Below are 21294 nucleotides of genomic sequence, written 5' to 3' on the forward strand. Positions count from 1 at the left end.
GAGAAAAAAATTGTTATATGCTAGTTCAAATGTTTGTTAATGCAGTTGTTATCCCATTTTTGTGAAAAGTTATTGATATTGTTCAAGCACGAGTTAAAAATAAGTTTAATATTATTTCAAATGATGAATGTTTTATCAAATGTTTTAGAGATTGTGCAAGCTGTTTATTTATTGAACTGTTCATTTAATTTTGCACTGAATAGATATACAATATATGAGACAATGTGATTGTTTTGTTACCTTACAGCAACATATTGCGATAGTTTTGTGATGACCAAAGAAGAGCCAAGAACAGTTTAAACACACATGTATTCCTTTTGATCATGAGATATGCATAAAAACCAGAGCAACACACAAATTGACACGCACAAAGTATGGCGGCAAAATAAAGGTGAACATATACCTTACAAATACATGTTTGAAGCTTCCACATACGCCCAAAAAACACATTAAATACTAAAAAAAAAAATTGATTATCATGTATTGTGAGATGTAACAAAAACCATTCTTGTCTTAAAAACGTTTACAATAAATAAATAATGAATATATGACAATATATATATGTGAAATGGAACAAATAGAAACAATAAAACAAAAAAAATTGTCAAATATTTTTACAAGAAATATCCCATTTCGTTTATTTGAAGACCAAATTAAATCAGGATTAAAATGAGGCTAGGCGATATGAGTAGATGGGGAATAATTACAAGCAACAGCTGTCTTAACCCTTTCCCACTCAGAAGTTAAGTGGCTACATGTATGTGCAAACAGCATAAAACCAGAACAGTCTGTGGTTTTATGTTGTTTGCTGCTCATCAGTATCCAAGGGTTGAAATGAAGCTTTTAAAGCTTGAATCTAGTACGAAAGGTCTTTTATTAAATTAAGGGACTACAAATGTGTAAAAATACGTATCTAAGTGATAAAGGGTTAAGTGTCAGAGGGTTGTAGCAATCACTGATCAATAGAAGTGCTAGATGTAAATGTAAACTCTACTTTACCTCCACAGACAGGACAAAAAACAGGACGGACAGAAGGATGGACAATCACTAAATGCCCTATTGCTTAACTAGAGAAAAAGCATATGGGAAAAGGGGGCTTAATGCATGTGTGTTATGTGTTTCTGATAAGCCTACACAGGCTAATCTGGGATGACACTTTACACACCAGCATTAAGCCTGCACAGGCTAATCTGGGATGACACTTTACACACCAGCATTAAGCCTACACAGGCTAATCTGGGATGACACTTTACACACCAGCATTAAGCCTGCACAGGCTAATCTGGGATGACACTTTACACATCAGCATTAAGCCTGCACAGGCTTATCTGGGATGACACTTTACACATCAGCATTAAGCCTGCACAGGCAAATCTGGGATGACACTTTACACACCAGCATTAAGCCTGCACAGGCTAATCTGGGATGACACTTTACACATCAGCATTAAGCCTCTTTTTCCCAGACCATGGCTCATATCCTTTTTTATTAACCCTTTGCATGGTGGGAAATTTGTCGTCTGCTTAAATGTCGTCTGCTGAATTTCTAAAATTAGCAATTTCTTCGATTTCTTCAAAGAATACTATCAGAATAGCAAACAGTTTGGATCCTGATGAGACGCCATGTTCTGTGGCATCTCATCTGGATCCAAATTGTTTGCAAAGGCCTTCAAAATTCGGTTCCAGCACTGAAAGAGTTAATAAAATATCTAATCTTTTGGATGCATGACACAAATCACAAACATACAAGACATGTGATACAGAAACTTGAACACAATGGTGGACAAATATTCACAATGTGAAAGGTTCAGGACGCCTTTCCAGACAACTATGCCAATCATGTCAATAATAGGTAACACTTGACAACGAACTAGTTCTTTCAATCAATGTTATAAAACAGCTAAAATAACCACTGAAATATGTGTAAACTATGCATATTGTCAAACTATCTCTTTAACATGACAATAAAACTTATTTCTCATCAATCAAGTTCTGATTAAGATGGAAAAGAATGTTTCTGCCACTTGATATTTACTGCTTCCCAACACACCTGATGCATTTTCCAATTGTTCCAAATGATTTCATAAAAAAAACTGCAAATATCTGGTAAATATCACAAGTCTTAACTAATTACAAGAGCAACAAGTGAAAAACCTTTACCAGATATCGAAGACAGAGAAATTTAAATATCAGTGGAATGCGCAAAACTAAACACTGATATCCAAGAAATGAGTGACTCCAACTTCATAATTCATGTATTTAATTCAATACTAGACATTCAGTTTCAGTTGTTCAGTTTCTGCTGCTTTATTGGTAGTTCAGTGAAATTGGTAGAAAAAGAACCCACAGATATCAAAGAAAGTGAGACACTGAAACTTTAGAGTTTCTTGTTGAGTTTCTGCTGTTTTCTTGGTGGTTCCCAGCGAAGGCACATGGAGTCCACAGTGAGGACAGGCCGTTTGTACTGGGCACTCTTCAGATGTTCATCCACAAGTTTGGGGGTCACGCAGATCACGTGCTGACCCTTCCAATACTTGACCATGTTCAACGACTGCAGCGTGCTGATGATGTCGTTCTGAGTGATACTCGTCAACTCACTGTAGCATAAAAACATATGAGTCATGCTCTGTGAAAGGGGGGTTTAATGCATGTGCATAAAGCGTTGTCCCAGATTAGCCTAATGCAGTCCGTGCTGGCTAATCAGGGACGACACTTTCTGCCTTAACTTGATTTTTGCTGAGAAGAGACTTTCTTGAAACGAAAAATATCATAAAAGCGGAAAGTGCCCTCCCTGATAAATCTGGGACAACACTTTAGGCACATGTATTAAACCCCTTTTTCACAGAGCACAGCCCATATATGAATGTTTATTTATGGTTTTATGGCTTGTTACATAAGTGGTGTCAAGGAAGAAACTATTTGTATGAGCATTTACACAACTGAAAAAGATCTTTGTTACAAAAACGTTCCTTCTGTTTTGTTATGATTTCACAAATTAAGCTCGCTAATAAATCATAGATTTTAAATCAAATAAATGGAAGAACTTTGGGTCCAGTTTGTATTGTACCTATAATCAATAATAGAAAAAGCTATACATTTTCATCATTGATGATATACTAAGATAAACATTTACAATTCAAGCTATTTATCATGTTATTTTGTTACTGTCTTGACAAGTCTTAAAGCAAAATTTGCTACCAATAAACATTAATGGTTGACAACCTATGCTGTAATTATTTACTAATGACGACAATATGATGGCAACTGACACCAAGATATATTTTCAATATCCAAGGTTAACACGTGACATGGGAAACGCTGCAAAATACAAATGGTTGATTGCTGAGGTTTAAAAAACACATATTTTATAAATATTTATTTGGCGTTTCAAGTATTGAATGGTAATCATTCATTGAATAAAAGTAAGCTCTTCAGTAATTCTCAACAACGTGAAATGCTTCACCCACATATGAGCCTTTCTGAGAAAACGGGTGCATGTGGGCAAACTGGATTTTCGCTAAGAAGAGTCTTTCTTTAACAAGGGCTGTTTGTAAAACATGCATGCCCCCCATATGGGCTCTCTGTTGTAGTGACAGCCATTGTGTGAAAATCAATAGGGGTCATCTGCCAGTCATGATCAATGTACCTATAAGTTTTATGATCCTAGGCCTAAGCGTTCTCGAGTTATCATCCGGAAACCATTTTACTATTTTGGGTCACTTGTGACCTTGACCTTTGACCTAGTGACCTGAAAAACTGTAGGGGTCGTCTGCGGGTCATGATCAATCTACCTATCAAGTTTCATGATCCTAGGCCTAAGCGTTCTTGAGTTATCCTCCGGAAATCATTTTACTATTTCGGGTCACCGTGACCTTGACCTTTGACCTAGTGACCTCAAAATCAAAAGGGGTCATCTGCGAGTCATGATCAATGTACCTATGAAGTTTCATGATCCTAGGCCCAAGCGTTCTTGAGTTATCATCCAGAAACCACCTGATGGACGGACCGACAGACCGACATGTGCAAAGCAATATACCCCCTCTTCTTCGAAGGGGGGCATAAAAAGTAAGACCATACAAGAGGGCCATGGGTCCTCAGGCTCTCATCTGAAATATAAAGTAACTAAACTTTTCTGACTTAAAAGGTGACTTATAGATGTTAGCAAGCTTTTCTTAAATTTGACCTTGTGACCAAGTTTCAGTTATTTTAAATGGCACAGTTCGAATTCAGCCACAATTTCATGGGGACAAATATTCTGACAAACTTTCATGAAGATTGGAATTAAAATATATTTTCCAGTGTTAACAAGGTTTCACCATAGCCATATAAGGAAAACTTCTCTGCCCCCCTGGTGTCCATGTTTTTCAACAGACCAGAATCATTTTCAAAATCGGCCCAGATGTTAAAACAGAAGAAATGTTCTGACCAAGTTTCATGAAGATTGAACTATAATTATAATATGACTTCGAGAGTGCTAAAAAGATTTTACTATAGCCATAAAAGGAAACCGCCCTGCCTACTGGCGGCCACGTTTTTATATGAACCTGTACTTTTTTTAAAACAGAGGATATATCATTAGCACAAATATTCGGACAATGTTTAATGAAGATTGGAGTATAAATAAGAGTTTAAGAGGGTTAACAAGCTAGCTGTTAAAGTGTGTTGCTTTTGCTCTAAAGTGACAAATTTCGAACTCGACCAAGTTATAATTGGGAAAAAACCTTCAGACCTAATTTCAAAAAGATAGGACAATAAATGTGGCCTCTAGAGTGTAAACAGGCAAATACTTGAGGCACAACAGACAAAAGGCAATCACAAAAGCCCATGTTGTGCTCAGGTGAGCTTAAAAGCGGGAAAGTGTTGTACCTGATAAGCCTGATCAGACTGGCACAGGCTAATCAGGGACTACACTTTATTAATGCATTAATCCCTGTTTTCTATGAGCTCCACCCATAAACAACTGGTTACCTGAGATCCTTGATGGAGAGAGTGCCCCTGAAGTCCCTGAGTATCTCCAGTAGGACCCAGGACCAGTAGCTGCGGTAGGACAGCTTGCCCAGGTCTGACAGGGGCTTCTCTGGGGATCCCACTGTACCATCTAGCTTGGACAGCTCATAGCCTCAAGTATAAGCATACGCCTTAAGTGGCATTTAAACACTTCTAATTTCACTTTTGTGTTAATAACGAATTTCTTTTAAAATAGGCATGTTTCTAATTCGAGCATTAAGAATTTAGTGATAATGTAAGCTTATGTTTCCTATAGATGTCTACGGTTTTGTTTTATCTCTAAGTTCTTCAATGACTAAGTGCAGCAATATACAGCTGAACAGGTGTTCTTCAGCCCAAGGTTTCATGCTACAATAACTCTAGCCAGGTATACTTACTGAAGGCTATCAGGAACTTGCCGTAACCTTTCCTCTGGAAGGGGGGCAATGTGAGGATACACGCCACATTGTTGCCGTCTGGGGACTCCTTTTCCTGTAACCAGCACAGCAATCATGGAACATTGTTTGTTAGATGAAATTGATTGATGTGTACAAAAACAATTATTAATACACATTATCTTTATTATACTCAAAACAATATTTAAAACAAGAGCACCGCATAACAGGTGCCACGCTCGGCTGCGAAAGCTTGTCAGATTTTTTTTTTTTAGAGGTCACAGTGACCTTTGACCTAGTGACCCAAAAATGGATGTGGCGTGAAGAACTCATCAAGGTGCATCTACATATGAAGTTTCAAAGTTGTAGGTGGAAGGACTTTGATTTTAGAGACAATGTTAAAAATCTTTACAAACCTTGACACAGACGGCGGACACGACGAGCTGGCTATGACAATACCTCGGGTTTTCTCCAAAAGCCGAGCTAAAAAGGGCCATGATTGCCGTTAAGCGCTCACCTAGGTTCACAGACACCAATTGTTGGAGACTACCAGGTGATCTAGTTTTTTACTTCATTCTACCCACATTCATACATAGCCTTCATATTGTCAGGTATAAATTCTGACATAGTTTTATCAAGGCTGAGTGATAAATGTGGCCATAGAGTGGTAACAAGCTTTTTAAAGATTTGAACTGATTAAATAGCTTGTGAACCAGATTCAAACTCTGCTTTAGATATTGTTGAAACTAAAATTTGACAAATTTCATCAGGATTAAGTCATAAATGTGGCTTTTGGAGTGGTAAGAAGGTTTTCCTAATATTTAACTTAGTGTATGGACCCACGTAACACAGGTTCGAACTCAGCTTAGATATTGTTTAAAATAAAATGAAGTTTCAACAGGATTGAGTAAAAAATGTGGCCACAAGGGGTAACAAAAATTTTCCACCATTTGACTTGGTTAACAAGTTTAAGGATGCAAGTGACCAAGATTTGGAGGAAGCGTAGATATTATTCAGATTAACATTTTCACAAAGTTTCATCAAGATTGGATGTTAAAAGTGGCCGCTATATTTGTTACAAGGTTTTTATAAGATTTGACCCAGTAACCTTGTTATTGGAATCAGTAGTAGGGGGGAATGGTCTTATTTTATTCCGGTGCTCCTTAGAACTTATCAGGCCAGGCCATGGATTGACCTCACAAAGTTTGAATACTGGATTAACAGACCAATGCTCAACCACATGAGCCTCATTTTGGGAAAACGGGGCATAATGCATCTGCAAAAAGTGTTGTCTGCACTGGCTAATCAGGAACAAAACTTTCCGTGTTTATGGCATTTTTAAAGAAAATTTCTTCTTAGGAAAATTCAGTTAAGGGGGAAAGTGTTGTCCCTTATTAGCCTGTGCAGATTGCAGCGGCTAATCTTGGACAACACTTTGCGCACATGTATTTAGCCATGTTGTCCAAAAGCTAGGCCCAAATGAGCAAGCAACCCCTCATGTTTACCTTTGAGAAGTATCCAACAAGATGGCAGCCATGTCTGTCCACCTCAGTAAGGATATAGAAGAGGAAAGGCTCCACGTCAAAGTACAGAGTCTTGTGGTCCAGGAACAGCTTGGCTAGCAGGCACAGGTTCTGGCAGTAGATCTGCACAAACAAAAAATCAGCAAATATAGTCTGAGTCGTGTTCTGAGAAAACTGGGCATAATGAATATGTGTTAAGTGTCGTCCCAGATAAGCCCGTGCAGCCGCTAATCAGGGACGAAACTTTCCGCCTAAACTGGATTTTCATGTAGAAGAGACTTCCTTGAAACGAAAAATACCATAAAAGCGGGAAGTGTCGTCCCTGACTAGCCTGTGCGGACTGCACAAGCGAATCTGGGATGACACTTTACGCATATGCATTAAGCCCAGTTTTCTCAGAACGTGACTCAAATATATTCTGATTGCCATCACACTTCACAAGGCTCAATAGTCTTCAAATATCACAACATAAACATACAGCCTTCATCTGAGAAAACTGAGCTTAAGTATCAATCCCAGATTAGCCTGAGAAGTCTGCACAACTTATCAAGGATGACACTTTCTGCCCAAATATGATTTCGTTTAGGAGAGACTTCCTCTAAAAGGAAAATTATCAATGTGGAGAAAGTCGTCCCTGATCAGCCTGAACAATCTTCATCAGCTAATCTGGCAGTTGACGCAATTCTCCAATAGTGTTTGCATAAGGGGTATCGTTTGCTTAATTGACAGGATGAAAATGGGGTTCATTTCATGAAATGATGATTAGCACTGATTTGCCTGTGCAGATTGCTCATGCAAATCTGGGATGACACATTTAGTCTAGTTTTGCAAGAACAAGGCTCACTTTACTTCACAAGAAGTACCTGTGACACTCCACAATACCTTGCTGTCTTTTCCATCCACTTCAAACACAGAGAGGGTTCCTTTCCTATAGATCTCCTTGCCGGGAGGGAATCGGTAGATACACTGGCTCTACAACAAAACGAGCAGTGAAAATATGCAAATGTTAACAAGATAAACTCTACATCAAAACTTGTATTGGGCTTAATTATCAGATTTGTACAAGTACTTCATAGACAATTACATAAATCATCACTTGCCCAAACAATTTAAGATGCCTTCTTTCGTTTGTTACTTGATATAAAGATTTATAATTTACCATTCCATGGCAGTAACCCAAGCAAACATGTTTTTTGCAAAGATATAATTCATGTACTGTGCAGTGAAAATCATAAGCTGCTATGAAGATTTTCTAAATTGTTAATGCAGTTCATGTTTCATAATTTGCTTACATAAGGCTTACTTTGCCATTTGCCAAATAAGAAAATGGCTTTGAATGAGCCAATGGCTTCAAATTAGCACATGTGACCAAATGAAATTGTACATTTTTGTCACAACATTTCATTAAACAGCAAAAATTAAAAAATAGTATTGTTATAAAGAAAATTTTATAATTTTTGTTAGGTAGAGAGCACCCTATCAGTACGCTTCATGATGCTGCGCCTCCCTGGTGATATTAAAAGATTAGACCGCTCCTACCTGGTGATAGCAGGTTACACTACATCTACATGGTTATAGTGGAAGGTTACACTGCACCTACCTGGTAATAGTGGAAGGTTATATTGCACCTACCTGGTGATAGCGGAATGTCTTCTCCAGCTTCATGTATTTGAGGCAGTATTCACAGATGAAGAGCTTGGTCTGCTTGCCGTACTCATCTGGGTAGGGGGAGAAGTACCAGGTGTCGATCTCGTACTTGCCTATCTGCACCTTGTCTATGTACTTCACCTTTGTGATCTGGGGTAGGCAGGCAAGTGACAAGGTTAATGTAAAAATGATATGCATCTTCAATCGGTTTAAATCTTCATAACATAGTAATTGTTGTGCAATTTCATATTGTTTGAATTTAATGATTGCCTTTTAATGTTTTTTTCTGTAACAACAAGATGCGTTTGTGAAACACAATGTCCCCCTATATGACGTTTGACCTTGAAGGATGACCTTGACCTTGACCCTTCACCACTCAAAATGTGCAGCTCCATGAGATACACATGCATTTCAAATATAAAATTGTTAGCTTCAATATTGCAGAAGTGACATTACATGAGCAATTTTGACCCATATATTTGACCTTGAAGGATGACCTTGACCTTTTACCACTCAAAATGTGCAGCTCCATGAGATACACATGCATGCCAAATATCATGTTGCTATCTTCAATATTGCAAAAGTATTCATAAAATAAGCGATTTGGGCCACATATATTTGACCTCTGACCTTGAAGAATGACCTTCACCTTGACCTTTCACCACTCAAAATGTGCAGCTCCATTAGATACACATGCATGCCAAATATCAAGTTGCTATCTTCAATATTGCAAAAGTACTCATAAAATGAGCGATTTTGGCCACATATATTTGACCTCTGACCTTGAAGGATGACCTTGACCTTTCACCACTCCAAATGTGCAGCTCCATGAGATACACATGCATGCCAAATATCAAGTTGCTATCTTCAATATTGAAATACTGCAAAAGTGTACATAAAATTAGCGATATTGACTCATATATTTGACCTTTAACCTTGAAGGATGACCTTGACCTTTCACCACTGAAAATGTGCAGCTCCATGAGATACATATGCATGCCAAATATCAAGTTGCTATCTTCAATATTGCAAAAGAAATTGCAAATGTTAAAGTTGGCGCAAACAGACCAACAGACAGACCAACCAACCAACCAACAGACAGGGCAAAAACAAAATGTCCCCCACTACTATAGTGGGGGACATAAAAAGCTGGAAAATTGTCAATCAGTGAACAAGTCCCATTTAAGTGTTGCAGCTTACCGCCTCATGTTCCTTCTCCAAGGCAGCTGTGGTAGGGTCCATCTCTGCATATGTCTACAATAAAAATCGTGCATATAAGCCTCTTTCTGTGAAAAGGGGGTTTAGTGCATGTGTGTAAAGTGTCGTCCCAGATTAGCCTGCGAGATCTGCACAGACAGGGACAACACTTGACATATTTATTACACTTTTCATTTAAGAAAGTCACTTCTTAGCAAAAAACATGTTTAGGCGGGAAGTGTTGTCCCTGATTAGCCTGTGCAATCTGGGACAACACTTAAGGCACATGCATTAGACCCCTTTTCACAAAGCAAGGCTCAAAATTTTCATAACCTGCTTCAGCATTCATACAATTTATGTTACATGATAAGACATTCCTTATTAGAAACATAAACTTCAATTAGTCTCAATATTTCAATCCAAGTGTGCATCACTTATTAATCAGGACAAACCAAATAAACAACAAGGCAACAACAAAAAGATCAAATGTTCAACAGAATTCAGCCACAAAATTGGAGCAAGCCAGCGTAATAAAAAGATTTTATTATTTTATCAATTGAATCAGAGGCCAGTGTGACCCTAATCTATGAGGTCTGGCGACCTCAAGGATGCACATGAAACATTCTCTTATGATAGATGATATATTTGCCACATTCATATCTATCAATAAATGGTAATGTTACATGGGTGATATGGAACTATTTGCACAGATAGGTGTTGTTTGGTGGGGATGCTTTAATATTTTGTCTATAACATTTCTGCCCAAGAGCATTAAAAGCTTTATATATTGCCAATAGTTTCCTGCTAATACCAAATGGCTCAATTTTCGCCCCTGACTGTTTTTTTCTTTTATTAGAAATAGTATATTGACTTTGTTGTAAAATTGTATAGACAAAATCTAGATGATTAATGAAATGAATATAAATAATCGTTTGAAAAGGTGCATCATTTTCATTTTGAGATTCTTGGATGCAGCAAATCCAACAATCATCTTATCAATTTGTTGTGGTCTAACATAGTTTTACTCAAATTTATGAAACAATGCATAATTCTTAATTTTCTTATCATGTTGCTATCTAAATTTAAATAGCCAATACCTTCTGCACATGGTTGATTTCATCATGCTTGCGTTTCTGATTGCGAGTCAGTTTCCGATCAGTTCCATCACTGAGGTCAGTTGTCATGACCTTGACATCGTTGATCTTTGTCTGCTGGTCCTCCAGTTTAGTGGACAGGTCCAGCCGGTCAAGGTCGACCCACTCATCCAGACGACGGTTGACTGAGACAGGACAGACAGAGATGGGAGTTCAGCATGTTTGAATAAAGACTAAGACCTTGCTCCATTATTTTGAACATAAGCAATGGCTTGAACAAAAATTGGCTAAAGAAAAATGCCTATTTGCTGTATATTGATATGAACTGTATTAGAGTAAAATGCCACAAAATAAGAAAAAATTGAACAATCTAAATTTGACCAAGGAATATGTTAAGCCATGGAGAGCTCTGTTGACATATATTTATTTTAACCAGATTTGTTTTTAAAAAATGAAGATTTTTTTGCAAACAATACTTTAGGCTAAATTCTTACATTTGAAATTCTGGCCTTAATTGTCATATATATGATAAATTGGATTTAAGTTATTTTAGATTTAAGGTACCGTAGACCACGTCGACAAAGAAAAGCAAAGTTGTAAAATACCATTTTTTTTACAATAGTACTTTATATTGATTAAAATATCACGACTGGTATTTTTCATTACTAGAAAAAAAATCATATTTTCAGTATATTCTGTAATAAAATTTTGCGATGTGAAATTTAAAGTATATCACAAAAATAAGTGACATAACGATATACACACTATAAATAACGCAAGTAGATTGATCATTTTATATATAAAATAAATACAATTCACAACGCATGCACAATTTGCATTCCTGGGTGTACCACATGATGATGATCAATCTACTGGCGTTAACTGGTAGTTACCTGGTACCGGTACCCATTAAAATTTATTATTGAATATACTGAAAATATGAAAACTTAACTACTTTTTTCAAGTAATGTAATATACCAGTTGTGATATTTTAATAAATATAAAAATTACGGTATTTTACAACTTTTCTTTTCTTCGTCGTCATGGTTGACGGTACCTTTAAATTGTTATTTAAATCCTTTAAGTATTCATATAACCATGCAAGCAGGAACAATGTGCCAGTACACTAAACAGACACATTTTTAAGCATTACACTAAAGACATTCTAGTAGTTCACATAGCAAGATAAGTGATACCAATACATGTAAGCCTTGCTCTTGGAAAAGGGGGCTTAATGCATGAGCGAATAGTGCAATTCCAATCTGCTAAGGCTAACCATGAACGATGCGTTCCGCTATAAATTTAAAGGAAATCGTTTCTCTGAGAAAATCTTTGTGTGGAAAGTGTTGTCCCTGATTAGCCTGTGCATAATATAATCTGGGATTAAACTTTACGCAAATGCATTAAACCCTGTTTTCACAGAGCGAGGCTCAAGTGCAGACTTCCCCAAACTCAACAGCCTTCTGTCAAACATTTGTGTCTTGTTCTGTGAAAGCTGGTCATAATGCATGTGCGTAAAGTGTCGTCCCAGATTAGATTGTGCAGTAGGCACAGGCTAATCAGGGACAACACTTTCCGCCTAAACTTGATTTTCGGTAAGGAAGGACTTCCTTGAAACTAAAAATACCATTTAAGCGGAAAGTGTTGTCCCTGATTAGCCTGTGCAGACTGCACAAGCTAATCTGGGACGACACTTTACGCACATGAATTAAGCCCAGTTTTCTCAGAACAAGACACATTGGGTCTGACTGGTCAGAGTTTTCTGTCAGACCAAATAAGAAAATTGTATAATTGAAAAAAAAGGAGAAAATAGTAAAACATTAGAACTGCAGAAATATTGTGTAATCATCATTTTAACCTAAATCATGATGTTTGGAGTAGCCAATTATTCAGTCAACATTCAATTTCTCATCCTGAAAATTGTTTCAATAGTCGCTATCATATCTATTTAAAAGGAATTTTCCGACACGTCATGATCAATGATATCAGGTTTCGTTTTCATCTTGATCTTTCTGTACAGGCTAGGGCTCATTTGCAGCATTTGTTGAGGAAATAACAGATAAAATGTCCTATAAATTTGCTTAGGAATTATAAAACACCTTTGTCAATGCAAGAGTGGTTAGATTTGAACACCTTGTAACAAAATTAATGGATTCATATTTTTTTAACATTACACCTACACCATAACATTCTAGACAGACATTGCTCGTCGTTTTACCATTTTCTGAGTAAAATGACAACTATGGTCTGCCTGTCTTTCGTGACTCAACAAATATGCAAGAGAGACCAGGGTTTTTTTTGGCTCGATTTTATAGCCGAAATTCGGCTATGTTCCCAATCCCAAAAAGTATACTTTTTTCCCAAAATGTGGCAAAAAATTCCCAATTTCCAAAGAAATAAAAAAAAAAACTTTTTTTTTCTTTCTTTTTTTATAAAGAAGTGTCTTATGCGTATTTTATCTCAATTTTAATTCAATTACATCTAACAAAGTTTTGTATGATTTTGTTCTTTTAATTTTAATGATAATAAAGTGTTATATCAAATTTAGTATTTCCCTAATCAGTGGACTTTTTGTGTGGAAAAAAAGGCTAATGAATTAATTTTCCCAATTTTATGAAAATGCCGATAAAATTCCCAATTCCAAAGCCATGGGCTATCTTCCCAAAAAGTGGAAAAAAAAAACCTGGAGACACTTATCCTCATATTTCGTCCACTCATGAAGAGGTGTTTGCTAATTGCAGCTATTTGCCCCGTTTTACTTGGGAGTTTCAGGCTTTGAAATTTTCAGACATTTCCACATTATGAATACAATGTATAAATTGTCTAAATTCAAGAAAATAACCGAACACGAAATTACCTGCTTATCAATAGCCATAACACTGGTTGATCCTTACACCCTGTTGTTTTTTTTAACTCAGTCGAATGGTAACATGTACTGAGCCTGGCTTGACGCATACACCTATTGACTAGTCCCGAAGATGCAGGAAACAACCAATATATATTTGTTGTCATGATTTTCTCCGAAAAGATTTTGCATAAATCAAAACCAATCGGCAAGTAAAATCGTATTTCACATAAATTTGCCACATTATTAATTCACAGAATTTCTATGAATATTTGATTTAAAAACATGAAAATATTATATCGGACATTCGGTCCAGCGAGTTAATTTTTTTATCGAACCTTGAATTTGTATGTCAGACATGTCCGTAGGTCAGACAAAGATTTGGGGAGTCTGCAAGTGTTTACTTACATCCATCATAGTGGACATAGTACTCATATCCACCCAACTCCTTGGCACGCGTCTGAATGATCTCTGCAGCATCTGGAGTAGAAAGCATCCTGGTCATCAACAAAGAGCAGGAAGTTGTGTGGGTAAAACAGTTTCTTTATACTAATAACTTCAATATGTTCAGCAGAAACAAACTAAATGTTAAAGAAGAAACAAACAAGTATTTTCAGCAGAAAAACTCAAAGTTTCACATGCATTAAATAATGTGATGAAATTAAATCTTACAAATTACAATACACTAATTTTTAAATTTGGAATACTCAGTGTTATCCACTAAAGAAACATGTTCATTTTCATGAACTGTTGATGTGTTTTAACCTTGGATTTATATAATTATGCTGCAAGCACACCAGATCACCTAAGTTGAAGTAAGAAAGTAACCTTCAATGCACCGTCAGCATGTAAGGCTAGATTGCACTTTACTGCAGTAGGTAATTCACTACCGTTGGTGTCAAATGAACAACCTGCTAGGAGATGTTGGGCATGTGGCGGCCGATCACACGGCCAGAGAAATGATTGTAAGACTAGAACTAAACATTGTGAGGCGTGGACATCCATGTACACTTGTAAAATGTACACTTAAAGGACACTTCAAGTCATGTTGCAGCAAGTGTATCGATTGTAGTACATGGGGTCACTGTGATTCATCTTCAAGGAACTGTCCAAAGAATAGGAACAAGAAGTATCAAAATAATAGACCACATAACAATTTAAATTCAAACAGAGTTAAGAATGTCAACGACGTGGGTAATGTGTATGATCAGTTATGTACTGTGTCTGAAGAAAGCCTATCATGTGACATACAAACATTACATCAAACACACCACGTACAAAGCCCATTTCATCTTGCCGACAAAGTCCCACAGAACACAAAGAAAACTGTGACAGATGCTTGGAACGGTTATCATTCCGTGCCTATCCGTGAGTAGGATCGGCACTTTACCATCTTCATCACGCTGTGGGGTCTGTATCACTACAAAGTAGCTCCTCAGGGATTTCTGGCGAGCGGTGATGCATATTATCAGCGATTTGATGCCAACATTACCAACTTCAAAAACAAAGTTAAATGTGTTGATGATACCTGTATGTGGGCAGACACTGTCAAGGCTGCTTTTGTCCAAACATGCGAGTGGCTTGACATGTGTGCGAGGAATGGAATCACACTGAACCCTAGCAAGTTTCAGTTCCCGCAAGACACTGTGGATTTTGCAGGCTTAACAATTACACCTACCAATATCCGACCGAGTGCCAAGTTTATTGATGCTGTTTGCAACTTCCCGGTCCCTACAGACATCACTGGGGCAAGGGCATGGTTTGGACTCATTAACCAGGACGCCTATGCTTTTGCCAGAACAAAGCAAATGAAGCCATTCCGCACTCTGCTCAAACCGCCTACAAAATTTGAGTGGACAGATGAACTCAGCAGCGCATTCAGCCAGTCTAAAGAAGCCATCATACAAGAAATGAGGGATGGTGTCCGCTTATTTTACCCTGCTCAATTGACGTGTCTATCCACCGCTTGCTCAGTTGATGGGGTTGGCTTCCTCATGATGCAAAAATACTGAGCATGCACTTCCAGAACCCCTGCATGTTGTCCTGGGGTCGTATTCCAGAAACATCTTAAGTCATTTCTTAAATATTTTCACTTAAGTTCAAAATTGCAATGTTTTGTATTTCTTTATTAAATAAAGAAATGCATGTTGTTTTGGTATTCTTTAAATAACACTGACGTAATGATGTTATTTTGATGTAATTTTCGATGCCTCACTATTGCAGTATGAAATGAAACACTTAAGAAAAATTCCCAATTTAAAGATAAAAATAGAATTTAACTCAAGATGCTTCTGGAATACCACCCCTGAAGGTTGGAAACTTTGTCTTGTCGGGAGCAGATTCACTCATCCAGCAGAGAGTAGGTACGCTGCCATTGAAGGTGAGGCTTTAGCTGTCGTGTATGCTCTTCATCAAACACGATATCATGTGCTTGGATGCAAAGACCTTATCATTGCAACAGATCAAAAGCCACTCCTGCAGATCCTGACTGATTGTTCACTCACTGAGATTGCTAACAGACGCTTACTAAACCTCAAGGAGAAGACACTTGGATACCGATTTACTGTGGACCATGTTCCAGGCAAGAAGAATCTCGGTCCTGATGCTACATCACGCTATCCAACAGGTAATCCGGAACGCCTCCAACTTCCAGGAGACCCAGCGGAACTTCATTCACTTGGCGATGAGCATATTTCTATCCATGACGTGCTCACTAGTCCATACCAACAATAGGATGATACCAATGATGCTGATGATGGATTCACATTGGCAGCAGCGTCCAGTACTCTCCATTCTGTTTGTACAGTAGTTACATGGGACATGCTTCGTGAGTCTACTGCGTCCGACCCGAATCTCCAAAACCTTGTTCAATGCATAGCACAGGGATTCCCAGAAGATACCAAAGATTTGCCACCAGAGTTAAGAGCCTACCATCGTTTATCACCCAGTATGTGTGAAGCGGATGGCGTGATACTTGTGGGTCATCGCGTTGTGATTCCAGCTGTACTCCGGGAATCTGTACTTCACGCACTTCATGCCGCACACCAAGGCGTCAGTGCAATGCAGGCGAGGGCTGTGGACTCTGTATACTGGCCAGACATCACTGTTGACATTGCAAGGATTAGAGACCAATGCTTACACTGCCACAAAATAGCCAAATCAAACCCCATGCAGCCCCTAGTTGAAATTAAGCCACCTGACTTGCTGTTCCAACAGATTTGTGCTGACTATTTCACTTACAACAATACTGACTATGTTGTGGTCATGGACAGATACACTAACTGGCCCATGGTGTACAAGTCTGATTCTGGTGCAGAGGGTCTTGTTAAACGTCTTCGGGAGACATTTGTTACCTTTGGCATTCCGGAAGAGTTGACATCAGATGGTGGACCACAGTTTACAGCTGGTAAGACACTAGAGTTTCTACGCAACTGGGGCGTCAGACACAGGCTTTGCTCAGTTGCGAATCCACATGCCAATTCTAGGGCAGAACTTGCTGTGAAGACTATTAAACGCACGCTTATGGATAACACATCGCCGACAGGGTCTTTAGACACTGGTAAATTCCAGCGAGCTTTACTGGTCTACAGAAATTGATTGACCCAGAAACAAAGGCATCACCAGCACTCATTTTGTTTGGCCGACCCATCCGTGATCTAATTCGGATACTGATGGGACGTTATCAACCACACGAGACTTGGAAGGAGTTACTGTCTCATCGTGAGAGGGTGTTGGCGAAACGCTACTCTAGGGACCATGAAAAGTGGTCAGAACATACTAGGTGATTACCCCCACTGCAGATTGGAGACCATGTGTTTATTCAAAATCTTGTTAGTAACCAGCCCAGGCGATGGGAGCGCATAGGTGTAGTGATTGAGGTGCGGCAATTCCACCAATATGTGGTCAGAGTTGATGGATTGGGTAGGGTCACCCTAAGTAGACAAGACATACATATTAATACTTAGTTAGTACGCAGTTGTTTATCACTGAAAAAGGGGGGGTTGGGGGCGTTAGCCCACGATACTAAGGAAATATATGGACTAAAAAGGATTATTAGGTGTTGCGTTTGGTGTAAGGTGTTGCGGGTTAGGGTACGCCTTTTCGTTCTTTTTTATGTAACGGTAAAGTGCAATTGCCCCGCATGTAAAAATTGAAATTGGAACAGCAATTCAGATGCCATGACTCAAGAAGGACCTAAATTTCAAGATGTTGGTTTGACACTATCAACACAAGATTATTTTGATGTTTACAGACAAAAAGCATTTGAAATAGCAACAAACCTTGAGACACAAGGTTACCTGTAATAATTATATTATTATGATTTATGGTCATATATTTATTATTTTTTTGTGATGTAACATCTTTATGAAAATTAGCCATGACCCAAAAAGGGATATAGCACATTTGTCATTTGGTGTTTTTTAATAAATAATGTATGCAAGAAAACATTGTGGGCTGGCTTACATTACCAATTAAAAAGTTTACATGAAAATGGCTTTAAGGAGTTGGAAATCCTAACAGACCTGGAGGGTCAGTAGCTGGGAGTTGGCGTATTGTAACTACTTGGAGGTGATGATTGATGTAAAATTTGATTGAAGCTCTCGCTGTTCAGTAGTTCTGGCTACCATAACTTTAAATGTCGCTTTTTATGATTTTTGACTGGCGCGACTTTATAGTTATGGACCAACCCCATTAGGAAAGTCAACCAGAAATTCCCGAAAAGTTGACAGTTAATAAAGACCGGTCCAAAACAGCTTTTAAATGCAGTTATTGTCCCAAATCGACCACTTGATCGGAGAGATTGACATTTTTCACATTTAACTGATATAATCTTTCACAAATTACTATCTTTAACATTTAAAATTGATCTATTCTGCTTTTACATATCGAGAAAAACAGTGATGTGACAGACTTACTTGAAATGCAAATCTCCCGAGATTTCACGGTCATATGACGTTATTTCTATTTTTAGTAACATACCATGTGCTCAAGTGTTTTCAAATTCAGAATGACATTTCCCGGTATTTTAGATTATTCTGGCTTGTTTTGTAAACAAATTGTAGTGTAAATACAAACTCAAAGTAAATATTATTTAAAACTACCTGATTCACACTGAAATCAGTCTTATAATCCACCAGACGTTAGTTGTTTATCACAAATAATAGATTTCAAAAAACGAAAGTAATGTTTACAATTTCAGCAAATAATGTCAAGGTCGATCCGAAAGTATCCAAATGAAAACTCGTCACGTGACAAAGCAACAATGTCGTCAAAATTGTGAATTTCAGACTGATGAGAGTTATTTTCGTATATTGTAAGATGCATTTGAAACATTTGAACCTTAAAATAATCCCTGATGCAGTATTTTATATTCATTCACCAATATATGTAGAAATGTATCCAAGAAAATGAGCTTTCTTTGATTTATAGCGTGACATAAATATGTTACGACTCTGGTTGACTTTCGATACGGGGTTAGCTTCAGCGTACAGGTCTGTCAATACTATATAAACTGTACGCTGAAGTTTCTTTAGCTAGCTGTTCAGAAGATAAGAGGCAAGAAAGTCTGCGCAAAATATCTTTATTTTGGCACTTACGCCATGATTTATCGTTTCTTCTCACTAAATAGTGATCGCCGATTTCAAGCTGTGTTTCTTCGTTGTCCTCTGACTTCATTGTTTGTGTTGATTTTGTTTGTTCTTTTTTATAGAGAAATGAAAACGAACACAAAAATAAACTTCCGCTTACATTTAACCCCAAGAAAATAAACTTTCGGAATGTACTTATCGAGTAAGGGCGGTCTATTTAGAGGTAAAATATGTATGCATTTAAGCCATAATTATGTTGTAAACGACAAGTTTAATTGGTTTAAATTTTCATTTTATTTGCGTGAGTTAATGGAGAGAAACTTGTGCGAATCAGAATGCTGTTGGCTCATTTACGACGCTATAGGTTGCACTGAAAACATCTTGCGGGTTAGATCTAATTACAACAACAACACGAAAAAAAAGAGAAAAAAAAGCTGTCAACTGCGAAGTTTGGAAAGTTTGGTATTTTCGACTTAGCTGACAGTAACGTTAGTGACATCATTCAGGTTTGGATCTAAGTACTGTTTTTGATATTCATTTAAGAGTTTGTGATATCTCCAATTTGCAAAACTTATTAATAATGATAATTATTCTTGTTATCGCGCTGACTCCACAAATACGGCACAAAAGGGGCAGTACCTTAGCGACGGTGAAAACAATGCCCTAGATAAGGTCGATTAACCAAAGAACTATAGATAACACAGATTGGAAACTTCGCGCCTTATCGGGCTATCTCTCGGCGGGGTCACGTGGTCGAGAAACCGATAAGTACACTGAGGATCAGCAGACGATTTATTCCATGAATCAATTGGAGTAGTCCGGAGATAGAGTGTATCACTATTAGGATAAGATAGCGACGCGTCAGTAGCAACGGCTACGATTATCTAGCAAAGTTATGCGAAAATGTTACGGTGTTATGAAAGGCGGCTGTAACTTGGTCAATAATGATCCGATTTATATAAAATAAAGTTTCATAGAAACATGGGTAATTATGTTTTTTTTTTATAAAACCTCGATTTTATTTACCTACAATAAGAATTTATAATGCCTCGATCGTTGAAGAAATATCGCTAAGAACTTCCAAATCGCGGCGAGAATGCTGTTGAATAGTTTATTTGAAAGGCTTTTGCTGATAAAATATTCTTGTATAATTTGGTATTTCAAACAGTTAAAACCTTATAAAATATTATTATTTCAAAACGGATAGATATATGTGGACACATAGATCTAGGTCTCTGATTAAAACAACATTACAGTATAATAAATGCTATGATCGTTCGATCCAAAAACGGTTTCAGTTAGACTTATTTCAATATTGATTGTGTAGATTTTTTAAATTGTTTAATTCTCTTTTTATTTAGATCTTATTCATGAGTTATAGGTTATTAAAGTTTTGTTTGTAATCCAGTTTTTTTTCTTTTTGTAATTAAATTAAGCTTTCAGTATCGTTGGCAAATTAAGCTTTCAGTATCGTGGGCTAGGATTTCGCGAAAAGAAAAAACAACATTTCACGCGCGTGTTTATCGTCGGATCAATTAGCGAACTGAAGAAGATGCTTTGTGTGTTTTTTCTTTATTCTTGAGAATAAATTAAAAGAAGGGATCCTAACTTCAATTATCAGTTTGCGTTGTTGATTGATTTTAATTGTGTGATCAGTGGCCGTGGCCGGCGAATTATAGTCATCTCACAGCTTTTGTTTGTGTTTTAATAGTAATCTCACAGCTATCTGTTAAAACATGTTTGTATATTAACTTGCATGTGTAACATTGACAGGAAAACTGGTAATACTAATAAAAGATATTAAAAGAGAAATTAAACCCATACATTGTACTTTCATCTGGTTTTTTATTCACACCAAGATAAACATATTATCCAGAATAAAAATCTTATTTCTTCGATTTTAGGTGAATAATGACGAAGTTTTTCACAGTGAACCAAAGCACCTTTGACGAAATGTGTGTATAATAGGGTAAAAGAGCTTAAAATTGTACCATCTTTGTACAAGGCCAAAATCCTTTAA

General features: G+C 37.3%; 2 protein-coding genes and 1 long non-coding RNA gene across 4 annotated transcripts in view; 1 reads left to right on the forward strand and 2 right to left on the reverse strand.

Moving 5' to 3' along the window:
- The window catches only part of LOC127866698 (uncharacterized), a 194114-nt gene that overhangs the window by 17062 nt on the left and 155758 nt on the right, over positions 1-21294 (reverse strand). The window lies entirely within an intron of this gene.
- Positions 291-19614, reverse strand: LOC127866682 (histone acetyltransferase KAT8-like). The gene is made up of 10 exons (XM_052407422.1): positions 19284-19614; positions 14095-14166; positions 10845-11026; positions 9751-9804; positions 8536-8700; positions 7786-7875; positions 6886-7026; positions 5384-5477; positions 4968-5118; positions 291-2596 (listed from the first exon to the last, which is right to left on the reverse strand). The coding sequence occupies exons 1-10, from the start codon at positions 19360-19362 to the stop codon at positions 2377-2379; spliced, it is 1248 nt and encodes a 415-aa protein (XP_052263382.1). The 5' UTR covers positions 19363-19614; the 3' UTR covers positions 291-2376.
- The window catches only part of LOC127866688 (dual adapter for phosphotyrosine and 3-phosphotyrosine and 3-phosphoinositide-like), a 30953-nt gene continuing 29085 nt past the window's right edge, over positions 19427-21294 (forward strand). Inside the window, exon 1 of one of the 2 annotated variants that reach the window (XM_052407433.1) lies at positions 19427-19497. The gene's annotated coding sequence lies outside the window, so the exon portion shown is untranslated. Of the gene's footprint in view, positions 19498-19591; positions 19781-21294 lie in introns of those variants that run through there. The other variant, XM_052407432.1, reaches the window with a different exon arrangement.

This window comes from Dreissena polymorpha, chromosome 2, assembly GCF_020536995.1.
Source record: "Dreissena polymorpha isolate Duluth1 chromosome 2, UMN_Dpol_1.0, whole genome shotgun sequence".
Taxonomy (NCBI): Eukaryota; Metazoa; Mollusca; class Bivalvia; order Myida; family Dreissenidae; genus Dreissena; species Dreissena polymorpha.

Bases quoted from the DNA above. Each gene is read 5' to 3' on its own strand.
- LOC127866682 (XM_052407422.1), bottom strand. From the start codon at position 19,362: ATGAAGTCAGAGGACAACGAAGAAACACAGCTTGAAATCGGCGATCAC. The intron at 7,876-8,535 runs GTAGGTGCAATA...GTTTTGTTGTAG, and splicing joins AGACATTCCGCTATCACCAG to AGCCAGTGTATCTACCGATT. The intron at 2,597-4,967 runs GTAACCAGTTGT...TTTATGCTACAG, and splicing joins CTCTCCATCAAGGATCTCAG to TGAGTTGACGAGTATCACTC.